The 17236-nt window shown below is 48.0% G+C and overlaps 1 protein-coding gene across 1 annotated transcript in view; it reads left to right on the top strand.

Moving 5' to 3' along the window:
- Positions 1-17236, top strand: part of LOC113127254 (kalirin-like) — a 28021-nt gene that overhangs the window by 9301 nt on the left and 1484 nt on the right. The window contains exons 14-56 of the mRNA XM_026301663.1: positions 1-75; positions 239-361; positions 490-542; positions 1256-1403; positions 1510-1706; positions 1801-1898; positions 2585-2748; positions 3379-3498; positions 3660-3739; positions 3885-4023; positions 4105-4239; positions 4354-4516; positions 4696-4811; positions 4907-5029; positions 5182-5364; positions 5441-5565; positions 5657-5723; positions 5801-5910; positions 6041-6110; positions 6212-6301; positions 6656-6748; positions 6996-7107; positions 7303-7493; positions 7792-7893; positions 7978-8132; positions 8370-8472; positions 10416-10577; positions 10692-10881; positions 12643-12699; positions 12777-12880; positions 13185-13316; positions 13413-13526; positions 13642-13712; positions 13798-13864; positions 14021-14124; positions 14490-14559; positions 14816-14902; positions 15283-15375; positions 15774-15824; positions 16112-16189; positions 16459-16644; positions 16738-16909; positions 17070-17215. Of these exons, the coding sequence (XP_026157448.1) occupies positions 1-75; positions 239-361; positions 490-542; positions 1256-1403; positions 1510-1706; positions 1801-1898; positions 2585-2748; positions 3379-3498; positions 3660-3739; positions 3885-4023; positions 4105-4239; positions 4354-4516; positions 4696-4811; positions 4907-5029; positions 5182-5364; positions 5441-5565; positions 5657-5723; positions 5801-5910; positions 6041-6110; positions 6212-6301; positions 6656-6748; positions 6996-7107; positions 7303-7493; positions 7792-7893; positions 7978-8132; positions 8370-8472; positions 10416-10577; positions 10692-10881; positions 12643-12699; positions 12777-12880; positions 13185-13316; positions 13413-13526; positions 13642-13712; positions 13798-13864; positions 14021-14124; positions 14490-14559; positions 14816-14902; positions 15283-15375; positions 15774-15824; positions 16112-16189; positions 16459-16644; positions 16738-16909; positions 17070-17215 (5019 nt within the window). The remainder of the gene's footprint in view (positions 76-238; positions 362-489; positions 543-1255; positions 1404-1509; positions 1707-1800; positions 1899-2584; positions 2749-3378; positions 3499-3659; positions 3740-3884; positions 4024-4104; positions 4240-4353; positions 4517-4695; positions 4812-4906; positions 5030-5181; positions 5365-5440; positions 5566-5656; positions 5724-5800; positions 5911-6040; positions 6111-6211; positions 6302-6655; positions 6749-6995; positions 7108-7302; positions 7494-7791; positions 7894-7977; positions 8133-8369; positions 8473-10415; positions 10578-10691; positions 10882-12642; positions 12700-12776; positions 12881-13184; positions 13317-13412; positions 13527-13641; positions 13713-13797; positions 13865-14020; positions 14125-14489; positions 14560-14815; positions 14903-15282; positions 15376-15773; positions 15825-16111; positions 16190-16458; positions 16645-16737; positions 16910-17069; positions 17216-17236) is intronic.

The following is a 17236-nucleotide window of genomic DNA, read 5'->3' as shown; positions in this document are numbered from 1 at the left end:
GCGTTTATCCAGCGGGTCGAACAGAGGAAGCTGCTGCTGGACCTCGCTGTGTCTTTCTACACACACACCAAGGAGGTAGCACATACTGACACACACACACACACACACACACATAAATGCAAACAATCAAAGCTTTGATTAATTGCGCTCTAACAAAAGGTTCATGCTATCGAAGAACCAGCTGCAATAAAAGTCAGGAGGCCTCTTCATGACAGCTGCTGTCTGCCCTCCTCCTCAGCTCTCAGTCTGGATGGAGGGCCTCCAGAAGCAGCTCTCCTCAGATCTCTGTGTCTGTCCGGACACTGTGGAGGCTCTGCAGACGCTCATCAACCAGCAGCAGCAGCAGCAGGCCAACACACAGGTACCAGCCAACCCCCTGAGCCCGGCCCTCTGACCTGACCCCGTCATAACAACCTAACACCACCCCCTGACCTCTGACCCCTCACCTCTAACCCTCACACTAACACGAACTCTAACCCTGACCCACAGGAAGCTGCGATGAGTGTCATCCGGGAAGGAGAAGACCTCATCCTGCAACTCAGGTACACAGAGTGTGTGGGTGCGTTTGATTCATGCCTCATCACTGCATGGTTTGCCTGGATATGACTTGTGTGGGTGCGCTTGCTTCACTTTCACAGCAGCTCAGAGATACGTGCTGAGCTGGTGGATGTCTTTACTATGGGTGTGTTTGTTTTACATTTGTAACAGCCATGCAGGTGCGTTTGTTTTAGGCCTCAGGGCAGCTCTGTGATGTTGGTGTATGTATCCTTTGTGTGTGTGCTTGTTTTCTAGTCACAATTTGGGCAGAAATTGTTTTCTTGATTTCTTTAGTTCGCACCGCCGAGTAAAGTGAAGCTTGTGTGGGTGTTTTTTAGATTAGTATGGCAGGTGTGGGTTTATTTTTTTCAAGTTTGTGAGAATGTGTGGGTATTTTCACGAGTTTGGGTGCATTTGCTTGTTTGCTGTTCAGACTTTGATGTATAACCTGCATGGGTGTGTTTGCTGTGTGGCTGTTTCGCCCCACAGGCCAGCTGAGAGTCTCGAATGAAACTGATGCTAATAATTGACGTGGGTGCATTTGTTTTTAACCTTTGTTTTGAAATTAGTTTAATGCGAGTGGGGTGAATGTTTTGTAGTTCGTACAGTCTGTGGGTGGAATTCATTACTTGCTTGTCGACAGGTACAGTTAACGGGTGGGTTTTAAAGCCCGTTTGTGTTTCCATGTTTGTTTAATGTGTGGGTGTGTTTGTTTCAGGCCGCAGGGCAGCTCGGTGGCCCACGTGGAGTCTGTCCTGCAGCAGATGGAGGAGGCTCACGTTCAGCTGGAGGAACTTTTCCACCAGAGGAAGATCCGCCTGGATGTTTACCTGCAGCTCCGCATCCTGCAACAATGCACGCTGGAGGTTTGTTGATGTTTACCAACATTTACTACACGTCAAATTAGTTTTTTAAAAATCTCCTTCCACTGGGCTGGATCCAGCTTGGTCTCACTCTGTGTGTGTGTCTCAGGTAACCGGGGAAATGGACGCCTGGAAGCAGGACCTCCAGAAACAGTCCCAGGACTTCTCCGCTGAGAAGGTGGCCTCGCCGCGGTTAGCCGATGCAAATCAGGACAAGCTAGCTCAGGACAAGCTAGCACTGGGTCAGTCACGGCTAGTGGAGGCTAACCCTGAGGCGCTAACACTAGCACAGCAACGCATCCACAGGTAAACAGGCCATCGTCCTTTCATAAGAACTGATAACGATTTATCAATACAAGTCGACGGCAGGCTTGGACTGATTGATTTGATCGATCTGCAGGCACATGGAGCGAAGGCTGGCTATGAACAACATGATTTATGAGGTCATCCAGCAAGGTCACGACCTTCAGCAGTACATCTCAGAGGTGCAGGCGTCAGGTAAGAGACACGGATTCCAGTCAGGGCTCACGTGGTCCTTTATCATCCCAAATGGGGCCCCACTCAACCGTAAATCGGGTCAGTGACACTGGACCGACTACAGAGCTACTTGAGGAGGAAAAATTCATTATAGTGTTTATGTTTTGCTGTCACTGCCTCCAGTCATGATTTTATTTCAGGGCTGGCAGCAGCACATGAGGGGGTTTCGGCTTTCCTTCAGGGACCTCCAGGGGTCCTTGATGACGTCAAACACCAACACACAGGCTAAAAGCCGAACAGGCAGAGAGCAGAACCAGTTCAGAGCCAAAGATGCTTCATTCAGTCCATTTCTACATGAAAACAGAACAGAAAGCAAATCAGGCAGAGCAGCATCAGCCTGACCAGCTCAGCAACACACGGACGATATTAGGGAGGAAGGGGGGCAGAGAGGATAATGGGGGCAAGGGGAAAAGAGGGATCTGGTTGCCATGGAAACTGCTCTCTGAAGCACACAGCTGGTGTCCATGGAAACCGGCGTATTGAATTTACCATGGAGACACACACACACAAGTGAACACAGGCATTCTTGCACACATACACACGAATGGAGATATACACAGACACACAGTTACAATACTATATTTGTGAGGACACGATCAGTCAAACTGTCCTCACTTTGAATGTGTGTGTGTGTGTGTGTGTCTCAGGTATCGAGCTGTCGGAGGTGGAGGGAGGGCTCTCCTCTCAGGTGGAGGAGCTGCAGCACCTCCTGCAGGACAAACAGAAGGAGCTGCAGCAGATTGCAGATCACACACACACACACCTGGAGCAGAACCTGCAGCTGAGACACCTGCAGAGCCAGGTCAAACAGGTAACACACACACACACCTGCAGAGCCAGGTCAAACAGGTAACACACACACACCTGCAGAGCCAGGTCAAACAGGTAACACACACACACCTGCAGAGCCAGGTCAAACAGGTAACACACACACACCTGCAGAGCCAGGTCAAACAGGTAACACACACACACCTGCAGAGCCAGGTCAAACAGGTAACACACACACACCTCAGAGCCAGGTCAAACAGGTAATACACACACACCTGCAGAGCCAGGTCAAACAGGTAATACACACACACCTGCAGAGCCAGGTCAAACAGGTAACACACACACACCTGCAGAGCCAGGTCAAACAGGTAACACACACACACCTGCAGAGCCAGGTCAAACAGGTAACACACACACACCTGCAGAGCCAGGTCAAACAGGTAACACACACACACCTGCAGAGCCAGGTCAAACAAGTAACACACACACACCTGCAGAGCCAGGTCAAACAGGTAACACACACACACCTCAGAGCCAGGTCAAACAGGTAACACACACACACACACCTGCTCAGCCAGGTCATACAGGTAACTGACACATTCACTCACCTGGAGGTCCAGAAGGGGGCTGGGCCCTACAGGTGCTGATCTCTACCTGTCCGTCTGCGTCTCAGGTGCTGGGGTGGATCTCGGAGGGAGAGGTGATGCTGTCATCGTGCATGTTGAACTCCAGCTGTTTATCTGAAGCCGAGCAGCTGCAGAGGGAGCACGAGCGCCTCCAGCAGGCCATAGAGGTTACTGCACACAGACACACACCTACAGCACAAACAGCATTAGTGGCAATAACACAAAGAAATGAGGATTAAATAACTTGGACACATGAAAACAGTTTCAGCACAGGAACCTTGATGTCGGCTCAGTGGAAATGAAATGGATGAACTGTGTGTGTCTGCAGGCTCTCCTTCATGCTGACTCTCTGCAGAGGACTCACCAGGTGGCCCTGGCTCTGCAGCAGAGAGCGGAGCTGCTGGTCAGGTGAGTTACTGCTAGTTACCTGTAAATGTCAAGTTACTCACCGTTATCCTCAGCGAATTATTTATATTTTAGAAACTATTATGTAAATTTAGTAATAAGACAAAATACATTCTCAGTCATGTGACCTGTATCCTGCGCCCATCAGGTCAGGTCACTATGATCCAGATGCAGTGAGGTCTTGTGCCCAGACGGTGGCGCTGCACTGGCAGACGCTGATGCTGAGGATCGAGGACCGACTCAAACTGGTCAACGCCTCCGCCGCCTTTTACAGGACATCACAGCAGGTAACACCGACTGCCATCTGTCCACCTGTTCCATCACCTGTCTGCTTCTCTGTCTCCTTACCTGTGCATCTGTCCACGCAGGTGTGTGGGGTGCTGGAGAGTCTGGAGCAGGAGTACCGCAGGGAGGAGGACTGGTGTGGAGGAGGCGATAGGCAGCCGGAGCAGCTCCTGCCACTCATCAACAAACACATGGAGCAGAAGGAGGCCTTTCTCAAGGTGACAGGACCTGGAGTGGAGCTTCATGTTGTCAATAATCTCAGCTGGTCCATGATGTGCTGTTGTGTCCTGAATACTTCTGATTTGTGTGTACTGTATATAATTGTGCAACAGGCGTGCACTCTGGCCAGACGAAACGCTGAAGTTTTCCTAAAGTACATCCACCGCAACAGCGTCACCATGGCAAACATCTCGGGCCACACCGTCACTGTCTCTGGGGTATCAGGGGTCACTGAGATCACTGGGCACTCCCGGGTACCGGAGCAACAGGTCAAAGGTGAACTATGTAAAGCACACACACACACACAAAAAATAAGTGTTTGGTGTACGTTTGGTTTAAATAGAAAAGTACAGTGGAGCCAGGATAGTGCCCTGAGGAACTCTGCAGTTAATTAGCTTATATGTTTGAGCAGTACGGTGGTGGATTTACTGATCCAGGTGTGTTGGTGTGGTCAGGTATCCTCAGTGAGCTGCTCCAGAGAGAAAACCGAGTTCTTCATTTCTGGACTTTGAAGAAACGTCGACTGGACCAATGTCAGCAGTACCTGATGTTCCAGAGCCACGCCCAGCAGGTACACCCACAGACAGAATGAACACTATTACTTCAAAAATCTTATTTAATAGAAAGAAAACGTGTAATGTACCTTCACATGTCTTGTGGTTTCAGGCTCTGGATTGGCTGCAGCAGTCAGGTGACCACTACCTGGCCACGCACACGTCACCTGGTGCGACGGTGGCTGAGACACAAGAACTGCTGAACCAACACAGAGAGTTTTGTGTTTCTGCCAAGGTGGGAACATCAATACCACAATAAAGCCACAACAGCACCATCTTTCTGTGGCTGCGTAAATTGCTTCACTTATAAGTTTGCACCGTAAGTCGTATAATAATGGACCAATAAAACTAAAAATGAGAATAAAATGTGATGAAATTATTTCTCAGCACACCCAGGAGAAGGTGCACCTGCTGATCCAGCTGGCTGAGAGCATGCTGGCTAAAGGCCACGCCCACCGGGCGGAGCTCCGCCGCTGTGTTTCCACGGTGGACAAACGTTATCGCGACTTCACAGTAAGGATGGGACAGTACCGCCACCTGCTGGAGGTGGCGGTGGGAGGCTGCTCGCAGGTAAATAAACGTGTCCAGGTGGTAAAACTGTTTTCGTGAAAGTGGACTGAGCTGTGCTGTGCGGTGTCCCTGTCAGGACAATAAGGACCTGGAGCTGGAGCTGATCCCCAACAGCCTGTCTGACTCTGACCCCGAGGTCAACCTGTCCGACCCCAGCCACCAGGTCAGCGATGAGAAAAGGCGCTCCGCCCGCAAGAAGGAGTGAGTACTGTTAGTATTTTCAGGAATAGTACTGATAGTACCTAGAACTCATAGTACATGCTATGATAACACCCGTTTGTGTGTATTTCAGGTACATCATGGCTGAGCTGCTTCAGACAGAGAGAGTGTATGTCAGAGATCTACAGGAGTGTATTGAGGTACACACTGTCTACTACACAATTACACCACAGTACTGCAGTACCTGAATATGTAACTGTAAACTATCCCGGTGCAGACGTACCTGTGGGAGATGACGAGCGGCTCAGAGGACGTCCCTCCTGGCCTCGCCAACAAGGACGACATCGTCTTCGGAAACATCCAGGACATCTACGAGTTCCACAACAGGTACTGCAAAATATACTGCAATACATGTAGTACTGCAGTATACACAACAAGGACAATGCATAAATCCAACACCACTGCAGCACTGCATGTACAACTAGTGGGTAGTAATGCAGTACTTTGTGTTTTGCAGTATTTTCCTGAAGGAGCTGGAAAACTACGAGCAGCTTCCTGAAGACGTTGGACACTGCTTCGTTACCTGGGTGATCAGACTGGTTTACTTCACATCAATTTAAATGCTATAACACTCTGAAATACTGCATTTACTCAGTAATACTGCTATAATAATACTTCTGTGTGTCAGGCGGATAAGTTCCACATGTACGTGACGTACTGCAGGAACAAACCAGACTCCAGTTTACTGATCCAGCAGCACGGCGTGGGATTCTTTGAGGTCAGGAAATGTCCTTCTCAGAGATTTGAAGTTTGACACTAGTTACAGGAAAACAGACACAAAGCTCTGAGATTATTATTGAGTTTATCGCTGAGAACCTGAACCTTGTGAGCAGCTCAGGCCTGAGCAGTTCCCAGGTACAGACAGGTGGGAAGAAATAAAAGATTTGTTTTCCAGACTTTCTCCGATTTGTCTTTGTCAGGCCTCCTCCTTCAGTAAACGCAGTCAGTGTATTAGCAGAGCAGGACCTGGGGTGTTAGTCACTGTGTTTACTCTCTATCAGTTAAGGTTTGATATCGGTGTATGTGTGGGGCGGTGGTACAGTGTGAACGATCGCTGTGTGTTTGTGTTCAGGAGGTGCAGAGACGACACGGTTTAGCCAACTCCATCTCCTCAGCCCTCATCAAGCCCGTCCAGAGGATCACCAAGTACCAGCTGCTGCTCAAGGTAACACGACGACAGTTTCACCGACTTTCAGCCACATTTAAAACACGTGTGTCCCACTGCCCTGAGGAGGGCGCTGTTCTTAGCTCGAAATCAAAAGCTGCAGGTGATTTCTCCAAAGTGACACTTTGGCTGTTTCAGCCTCTTTTTAAACCGGTTGGATTCTGCAGGGAGACTTGAAGTCCAACATTGATTGGGGAACTTTGGCTGTAAAACAGCTGTCTGTGTGTGTGTGTGTGTGTGTCTGCAGGAGTTGCTGGCGTGCTGCGAGGAGGGGAAAGGCGAGATTAAAGAAGGCCTGGACGTGATGCTCAGCGTACCAAAGAGAGCGAACGATGCGATGCACGTTAGCATGTTGGAAGGTAACAGACTGTTTTCAAACCATGAGGTCGTAAGATTTCCATTTTATTGATCTTTTATTAAAGAACTACTTCACAATAAAAGACCTGACATGACACAGCTTTGACTCTTTTGGATAGAAAGAGCTGAAGGGCTTTTATTGTGAAGCCTCTGTCCTGCTGTGACATTAAACCTGGACCTCCTCTGATGTCCCACAGGTCTGGAGGAGGGTCTGGAGGTCCAGGGCGAGCTCCTCCTTCAGGACTCCTTCCTGGTTTGGGAGCCGAAGTCTCTGATCAGGAAGGGGCGGGACCGACACCTCTTCCTGTTCGAGCTGTCACTCATCTTCAGCAAAGAGATCAAAGACTCGTCGGGACGAACCAAATACCTCTACAAGAGCAGGCTGAGGGTAACAGTACACGTCTCTACGCCTTTAAAATAAAAATTATTTTCATATCAATTCAAACATAGAGGAGGAACCAACAGAACCACAACAGATTTACTGTGGACTACAGAGGCTAAAGCGGATCACTCCGAGCCTTTTGGTAAAGACAGAACAAAAGTTTACTTGAGCACAATAAACTTTAAATTTGAAACTTTCTACTGTTTCAGGATTTATAACGTAACAAGTTTCTATTCCAACATCAGTGTCAAACACAGGGTGTTTTTGTGGGTTGGACCTGATGATCTAATACTGTGTCTCCCAGACCTCGGAGCTCGGTGTAACTGAGCACATCGAGGGGGATCCCTGTAAGTTTGCCCTGTGGGTCGGACGAACGCCGACGTCTGATAACAAGACCGTGCTGAAGGTGCGTTGACACACAATCCTCCGCCGACTGTTGTGTGACTGTTGAATATGTGGGTTTCCTACCTGCTGGTCTCTCTCCCCACAGGCATCGTCGCTGGAACTGAAGCAAGAGTGGGTCCGCAGCATTCGCCAGGTGATCCAGGAGAGGCGGGGTCACCTGCGAGGAGCGCTGAGGGAGCCCATCCCTCTCCCCAAGACCCCTAACCCCACCCTGGGGCGACAGCGCAGCATCTCCCGCAGGTGAACACACACACAAACAAAGTTAAGACATGGATGTTGGAAGAAACGTCACGTCAAACGTCAAAATTCAAATGTAGAAGCCGTTTGACTTTAAGATTCCCCATCACTGGAACCAGGAGGTCCAGATAAACCAAAGACCTGCGTTATACGTGCATGGGCTGTCCACATACTTTTGGCCACATAGGGAGCTGCAAACATTTAAAAACTGTCATCACATTTCTCTGTTTTCTGAAACAGGGAGACCAGTGAGGACGCAGACAGTCTGGGTGATGCCAGCAGTCAGCCCGACACCGTCTCCATCGCTTCCCGAACATCACAAAACACTGCAGACAGCGACAAGGTGACACACACACACACACACACACACACACACAGTAACATACAGAAACAAACACGTACAGTAACAGTGACACACAGAAACACACACACAGTAACAGACAGTAACAGACAGTGACACACAGAAACACACACACACAAACACAGTAACACACACACAGAAACACAGTATTATACATAGAAATACACACACAGTAACACACAGAAACACACACACACACACACACCCCCACACCCACACCCAGTAACAGACAGTGACACACAGAAACACACACATCACACAGAAAGACACACACAGAAACACACACATCACACAGAAAGACACACACAGAAACACACACATCACACAGAAAGACACACACAGAAACAGTGCATCCAGAGGGGTGTGTCCAGCTGTGCTATGACCTCACTGCTGCTGCAGCTGGATGGGTGTGTGTGTGTGTGTGTCTGTGTGTGTGTTGAGGGGGTTTCCTCTGTTCAGCGTCTGATTCTTTGTGGACACTTTCACGTCTCCGGACGAGGTACGTTTCATTTATTTGACATGTTTTCACTTAGCTGGTGGCGGGGGGTGGGGTCAGTGGCCGGATGCTGCGACCTCTGACCCCCTGACTCCTCTCACTACAGAGAAACTTAAAGTTGTCGCAGTCAGATCAGCGTGAAATAATATTTTACTGTTGAAGACTGAAAGATTCACAGCCTGGTGTTTTGACTGGTTTGAAATCAAACTGATTTGGTTATTGATTGTTGTCTGATTGATTATCTTTGGGTTTGTCTTTAAAAAGCTTTTGGACAGTTTGGCCTTGAGTTTTATCACAGACATTTCAAACTGCAAAGAGCCAGGACTTTTCTCCGGGCTCGTTGATCGGACTCTGTCCCAGACGTTCCTTGAAGAACTTTAATCCACAGTCACTGTTGCTGTGAGCAGAGAGAAGCTGCAGTGGAACCAGAGCCTGTAAACAGTGACGGCCGTTCTCAGAGTCTGGATCTGGTTTTTGGAAACAGACGGGCCTCCCATTGTTGGTGAGGAAGAACCATGTGAGCCAGGTCAGCGGTGTGGCTCCCTGCTGGGTTTTAATAGTTTTTGGACAACAATGGAGGTCTACGGCACAGACCCATAAGCTGAACCAGGTTCTGGACTGAAGTAAAGCCCAGTTACTTAAAGTAATACTTGAAGTAATACTTGAAGTAATACTTGAAGTAATACTTGAAGTAATACTTGAAGTAATACTTGAAGTAATACTTGAGTATGTACTGAGGTACGTTCCCCCACTGAAGACAAATGTGTCAGAGATCCTGTGTCGACAGCTGGCTGTGATTTGGGAACACCCCACTGTTCCCTGTAGACCGTGTTTAACCATCAGTCAACGCCACCACGACACGTCGCCCAATTATCCAGATCACATGGTGCTTTCTACCTTGTGTTCAGCCAATCAGAGCTCAGCATGTCCCGCTGTGGCTGGACGGTGAAGGATGTATATGTTAAAATGATGTATGAGGCTGTCAGGGCTCATATTTCATGTCATCTCTGCACAACGACCTAAAATCAGAAACAGTGGATCAGCTTGTTTTCTGCTTTTTACTGGGACTTTATGTGTAATTCAGATCAGTTTGTGATATTTTTTTAGATCCGTCAGTTTGACAAACATTATTGATCCCAGTGTTCATGTTTTGTGTATTAAAACAGGCTTGTTGTTTATTTTGGGAGGCTCATATTCCTGCAATGACGCAGAATCCTTCAGGATGATATTTCATAATAAATAACACGGAGCGTTGGCGTTTGATATTTTCCTGTTAAATCTGAACACACACCCATCCAGCTGCAGCAGCACTGAGGTCATCACACTGGACTACACACCCGTCCGGACAGTGAGTGTGAAATGAGTGTGTGCTGACACGAGAGCTGGAACGTGTCCATAACAAACCGGTCTTACCTGTGTGTGTCCGCAGCTGTCAGGAGGCTGTGAGTTAGTGGTGGTGTTGTTGGACTTCACCTCCGGGGGACCGGGAGAGCTCAGCGTTCGCTGCGGGCAGACCGTGGAGCTGGTGGAGCGTTCGGCCGACAGACCCGGGTGGGGTCTGGTCAGAACGACAGATCAAACGCCCCAGCAGGTAATCAATCACTCAAACATCTCACCAGGAACCAAACATCAACATCCCGACATGTGACTAAATAAACTACATTGGTCCGTCTCTAACCAAACACACGCCTGGGTCTCCCCACAGGAGGGGCTGCTGCCGATGAGCACCCTCTGCCTGTCACACTCCCACAGTGCGGCCGACATGGAGGGGCTGGTCCTGACTTCCACCACGTCCTCCAGCACCTCCTCCACCTGCACCACCACTTCCTCCTCCTGCAACTCCTCTGCCACCACCTCCTCCTCCAACTCCTCCATGACTGTGAACGCGGGGAGGGGTGAGTATCTGTACAGCACCTCCGTCCCTGTTAGCATGTGGGCCGCTCCCACAGACCAGGGTCTGATGTTAATGACAGAAACACAACTAGCATTACCTGTTTCACCTGTACTTCTTGTTCACCTGGCAGCTAAAACCTCGTCTTTCCTTTCTAACCAACAAACAACTGACTTCATGTTATTGATGCAGAGTTTTGTTTTAAATGTTGGAGCCATAAACTAAACCCATCCTGACATGTGACCATGTTGTGTTGTGACTGAGGCTGAAAATCAGACCATACTCAGTCTGGACCAGGGTGCTGACTGTTTTCGTGGCGTTTCAGGTCTCAGCCCACACCCTCATGTTTTCTGTCCATGTCTGGTCCATCAGAAAACCAAAGAGCGGCTGAAGCTGTTACGGCCTCAGGCTCCGTGGCCCCTCCCTCCCAGAAAATGGCTCATACATTAGAAATGATTTATATTATCACGGGTTTGGGCCCAGTCACTTCCTGTTTAAACTGAGCTAAACTAAACATCCTCGGCCCAAATTGTGCGTATGTGTCCAATTGTCCCACGTCCGGTCTCTCCCAAGTCTGTGTCCCATAGACATTTAAATCCACATCTACATGTGATGGTTCATCAGCTGAAACTCAACTCTGTTTAACACAAGGGTCTGATGACACAGGTCAAGGTTCAGATCTGAGACAGGTCCAGGGTCCAGAGGTGAGGCAGCTTCAGGGTCATATTGGTTTGTTTGTTTACATGATTAAATTAAATCAAATCTGATTTTATTTTTTCCAAGTTATAAAAATGTTTATGTAATAAAGGGGTAAATTTACCAGGTAAATTATTATTTTGATTATTTTCTATGATCATTAATTTAAAAGTTTAATAGTTGAACTGATTGTTTTCATTTGTTTTGATTCATTTTATTTCCCCTCATTTTAATGAATCTAATTCAACTGTCACCAGTTTTATTGCCCTCATTTAATTGGATTAACTGTTAGCCACACCCACTCCTCCTCTGACCCCGCCCCTTGCTGACCCCCCCCAGCAGCCTCTCCCTCCTGTAGTTTCATTCAGCTCTGTGGAGACAAACACGTCTGCGTCCGTCCGTCCGTGTCTTTCTGTCACTTACCTTTTTTGTTGTTTTCTGAATGGACTGAAACATGCGGAGGGCCACAGGTGCATGCTGGGATTGTTCTGCCATATGGGGATGGATTGTGGGAGAGGGCGAGGACGAGCGAGGTGGGTTTTTCATGTGAAAGTGAAGAGACGAGCGCTGCAGAGGAAACAAGAGTGTTGGTTAATGAGTGACAGTGAGTGCTGACCTCTGTCTCTCTCTCTGTCTGATTCATGCTCGCTCTACCACTGTGTGTGTGTGTGGGGTGAACAGGACACGCAGGTTTCTGTATCTCTGTTGAAGTTTCACTTAGTACACTTAGATACCAGTGACACACACACACAGTTACACACACACACTCACTCACTCACACTCACACACACACACAGTTACACACACACTCACTCACTCACACTCACACACAGTTACACACACACACTCATTGCGTTGTGTTCAGTCTGCAGGAGGTCGTCACCAAACAGGAAAAACTCAGTGTGTGAGTGTGTGTGTGTGTGTGTGTGAATCCAAAACCTGGTTTAGCTTTTTGCTTAAACTGAGAACAGACATAAAACAAGTTGGAAACAAACATCTGGTTTCAAGTTTAAAATGGACTTTTGCCCAATGACCGTGTGTGTGTGTGTGTGTGTGTGTGTGTCTGCAGACTCCACCCTGTGCGGTTCTGAAGCTTCAGGCCTCCAGACTCAGACCACCGGCCAATGTGAGTCAGTCATCATGTCTGAATTTACTCAGCACGCTGTGCTCTTTCACACCTCTGATACGTCTCTTGTCTTTCAGGTGCCACCTCCCCCACGGTGTACGGAGCCGCCGGAGCTCCAGGGGCCACTGTCGGCTCTCCGGGGCCAAAACGAAGCGGCTCTGGGACTGGGAACACTCTGAAGGTAACCGCTGACGGTAGTTCTGTGAGCAGCAGCAGAGGAAATGTTAGTTAAAGCAAGCAGCTGAGGCTCATGGGTACTGTAGTTTTTCGAGCTTTTGGCCAAAACTGCAGATATTCAAATTTTATTAAATGAAAATCAACTGAAGGTCGATTTACTTGTTTTTCTGCACAGACTTCATCAGACCTCGAGTTAAGATTATTCTAACAGTGTTTTTCTGTCCTGTTACTACAAAGCTGTAGTACTAGTATCGTTAATTATCTGTGTTGTGTGTGTACTGGTGTTAATAACTGTGTGTCTGTTGCAGCGCTGGTTGACGAGTCCCGTCCGCAGGCTGAGTCAAGGTAAAGCTGATGGACAGAAGAAACCACCAATCAGAACCAGGAGGCGGGACAACAGGCCAGAGCTGACCACACCCCTCACCGCGAACGCACAGACGGTAGCTGAACACACACACACACACACACACACACACGGACACATGGGGTTACAATAGTAAACAGCAGTGTGATGTAATTTGTATTTGTTTATGTAGAAAGCACGAAAAGAGGAGGCGGGGCAGAGTGGAGGAGAGGAGGAGCCAGAGGAAGAAAGCCACACCCCTCTACCACCCCCCATGCAGATCATCAAAGACCCCAACAACCCTGAGGTAACCGGGCTGCACAGAACTGAGACCTCTAAGCTGTCGACACCTGTAAACTCATCTGACCAGTTTGCTGCTTTGTTTTTCTGAGCGAACCACTGAAACCACTTTGTCTCTTCAGGCTCTGGATTCAGATCAGGGCTCGAACGAATCCGACACCGAGCAGAGAAACAAAGCGCTGAGAGGACGCATGTAAGACGCACACACACACACCTAACGTAGAGGAAGTAAACGCATTTGAAAAGGGCACATGTGAACATTTTGTGTGTTTGTGCAGGTTTGTGGTTAACGAGATGGTCCAATCAGAGAAGGACTACGTGAAGGACCTGGCTGTGATCGTGGAGGTGAGACACCAGCAGTTTGGGACCAGATTTAAAAAATAAACCACAGTTCATCCAAAAAAGAAATTTCAAACTGAGACTGTTGGCCTTGGATCACCACGCTACCAAAGTTTCACTCTGTAGAGCTGCTCAGGTAACGAGTCGTGTCGTGTCTCTCAGGGCTTCATGTCCAGGCTGGAGGTCAGGGGCATCCCGGAGGACATGAGAGGAAAAGATAAAATCGTCTTTGGCAACATTCAGCAGATCTACGACTGGCACCGCGAGTCCGTGCACAGCATCAACACACATACATTTACACCACCTGAGTACTTTTACTCAACTACTGTGCTGAAGTATTTGTACTGCCACATTTATCCGAGAGATAAAACACATGCAGAGCCAATAACAGGTTCTGGAGCTGGTTTATTAAGTCACTTTTCATTCAGAAACATTTCAGGGCTCCAGTTTTTGAACGTTTTCCTTTTAATAGTTTGATTATTGTGACGTTTTGTAACAGTCACAGCTTTTCTCTCTATTTTCTCTCTAATTTAAAAAGTTAAGAATCTGTTTCTGTGAAATGGTTTAAAAAGAGCTTGAACTATAAAACGTCAGTAGACATCAGACTCACTGTGTGTTTTCGTACTCTCAGCTTCTTCCTGGTGGAGTTGGAGCGCTGCGTTCAGAATCACGACCTGCTGGCCGACCTCTTCATCAGACATGTGAGTCTCACAAAACCGGCGCCGTAATCTGGGACACAGGGATCCAATCAGACCCTGGTCAGCTGAACACATCCACAAAACATTTGAGTACTGTGAAACATTTGTGTAGAATAAAACACTGACCTTCAGCCTGCGTCCTGTCGCCATGGTCACAACATCAGGACCACGAGCTGCTGCTCATTTACCACACTGCTCCTGTGACTGGTCCGTGGTCCTGGTCCTGTGACAGAGTAATGTGAGTATTTGTGTTTTGCAGGAGCGTCGTCTCCACATGTATGTGGTTTACTGTCAGAACAAGCCGAGGTCAGAGTTCATCGTCATCGAGTACGAGACCTTCTTCGAGGTAACGTCGCCACTTCTGATGCTGTTCTGTGTTGACTTTTCAGAACCCAAGATGAATCTGCAGGGTTTTCTTTGTCTGCAATCAGAGAATATTTATTAATTCAAAATAGTTGCAGGTTAATTTCCTGTTGCTTTATGGATCAATTAGCTGATTATTTCACTCTAGTGGGAGATTATTGTGCTGCAGAAACAGGTTTCCATCTAAAGGATCCAAACTTGTGTAATCAAAGTTGAAGTAACCAGTAAAGGGCAGTGACGACCTGCAGGCTTCACTAAACGGGATGATTTTTGAATGGAGTTTGGTGCAGCCAGACAGAGAAGTGATGAAAACAAACAAACTAAAAACTTTCCATCAGAGACTCAGACTGTGTGTGTCTGCAGGAGATCCAGCACGAGATCAGCTGCAGGATGTCGATCAGTGATTATCTGATCAAACCCATCCAGAGAATCACCAAGTACCAGCTGCTGCTGAAGGTCTGGGACCAGTTTAACATCTACTGAGCTTCCATCTATATTACATTATCATGCACACATTACAGACATATACAGTGAGTCCTCACTGCGCTGAAACCATCTAACACGAGGAGGAATCTCAAAGTGTTTCAGTCTGTGGAAACTTTTAATTAGAGAAAACAGTTGAATAATAAATATTTGTTTCTGAATGTGAAGAGATTTACAACAACAGGTTCATGGAAACACATCAACCTGCTTCACATGTTTTAATCAGATATTTTGTGCTTGCCCAAAGTAAAGTACTATTCATGTAAAATACTAATCTAATCTCAGAGTAGGCCTACATGTACTGTACATCTAAAAGTCCAAACATCTGAATGGACTGATGCAGACAAACATCTGTTTTCTGTCCGTTTCAGGACTTTCTCAAGTACACGTCCAAAGCCGGACTGGACTGTGAAGAGATCGAGGTGAGTCCAGAGTCCAGTTTTACACCACACACACACACAGGGTCCCAGAGTTTGGAGGAAGAACCTGACTTGAACATAAATTCTCTGACGCACCAGTGCAGGGGAAATGTGAGACTGAACCACAATCACTGACCCTGTGCTGGGTCTGAAAAAGTTGATGGATGTTGAGTTGGGTCAGTCTGGGTCACAGCTTTTTCACCAGAGCTGCTGCTGCTGCTGGTGATGATGGTGATGATGATGATGATGATGATGATGATGATGATGTGCGTCTTTGTGTGATTGAACAGAAAGCAGTGGATCTGATGTCACTGGTTCCAAAACGCTGCAACGACATGATGAACCTGGGGCGCCTGCAGGGATACGAGGTATGTCTGACCGCCCCTACGCCTGACTGCGGTCCAGAGCTGGTACACTTACTCCAGTTCCAACACGCTACATACATCAACACTATTTCAGAGGGAAACCACTATCTGACAATGACAGTTTTCTTTGAACTAGAAGTAGGCAGCTGTTTGCTAAAAGGTCGTGAAGTGAAATACGTTTGCTGGAGGATGATTTGGGCTTTTCAGATTGTTGAGTTCTGCTCGTGTCCAAGAAACAGCTTTCTGTCCTCACCTGTCTGCCTGTCGTGCAGGGGAAGCTGACGTCTCAGGGGAAGCTGCTGCAGCAGGAGACCTTCTGTGTTTGGGAGCAGGACGGAGGAGTTCTGTCTCGCAGTAAAGAGCGCAGAGTTTTCCTGTTTGAGCAGATCATCATCTTCAGCGAACTGCTGCGCAAAGGCTCCAACAACCCAGGATACCAGTTCAAGAACAGCATCAAGGTTAGATTGGTTAGCACTGGTTTAAACTGGAACCTGGACAGATTTAAACGGGTTATTATTGGTTATAATGGTCCATTTGTTGTGTGCGATCAGGTCAGTTACCTGGCGATGCAGGACAGCGTGGACGGGGATCCCTGTAAGTTCGTGTTGTGGTCTCGTGGCTCGGCCGAGCGCTTCACACTGCAGGCGTCCTCTGCCAGCATCAAGATGACCTGGGTGGAGACCATCGCCACCCTGCTGGACGTGCAGAACAACTTCCTGTCTGGTGAGTTCAGGCTTGAATCTCTGGAACGTCGTTGAAATTCCCTAAAACATCTTTGAATTTTTTTCTGGAATCTGTTCCCAGAAACTGTCAAATAAACAAATCTCACTTTTCCACTGTGAGAACTTCAGCTGTGATGTGAACGTAGCTTCTGGGTCCACAGCTCTGCAGTCTCCCATCGAGTACCAGAGGAAGGAGGGCGGGATCTCTGTGACTCGCCCGCTCTCATCAGGGCGACCGCCATCAGCTCCGCCCACGCCAAATGGCCACGCCCCTCAGCCTCAGCATGAGAGTGAGCAGGACGACCAGGTTTGGATTCCCCGTCCTTCT

This window comes from Mastacembelus armatus, chromosome 2 (assembly GCF_900324485.2).
Source record: "Mastacembelus armatus chromosome 2, fMasArm1.2, whole genome shotgun sequence".
Taxonomy (NCBI): domain Eukaryota; kingdom Metazoa; phylum Chordata; class Actinopteri; order Synbranchiformes; family Mastacembelidae; genus Mastacembelus; species Mastacembelus armatus.
Note: the sequence above shows the minus strand (reverse complement) of the source record. Positions and strands in the feature narration are given on the sequence as shown.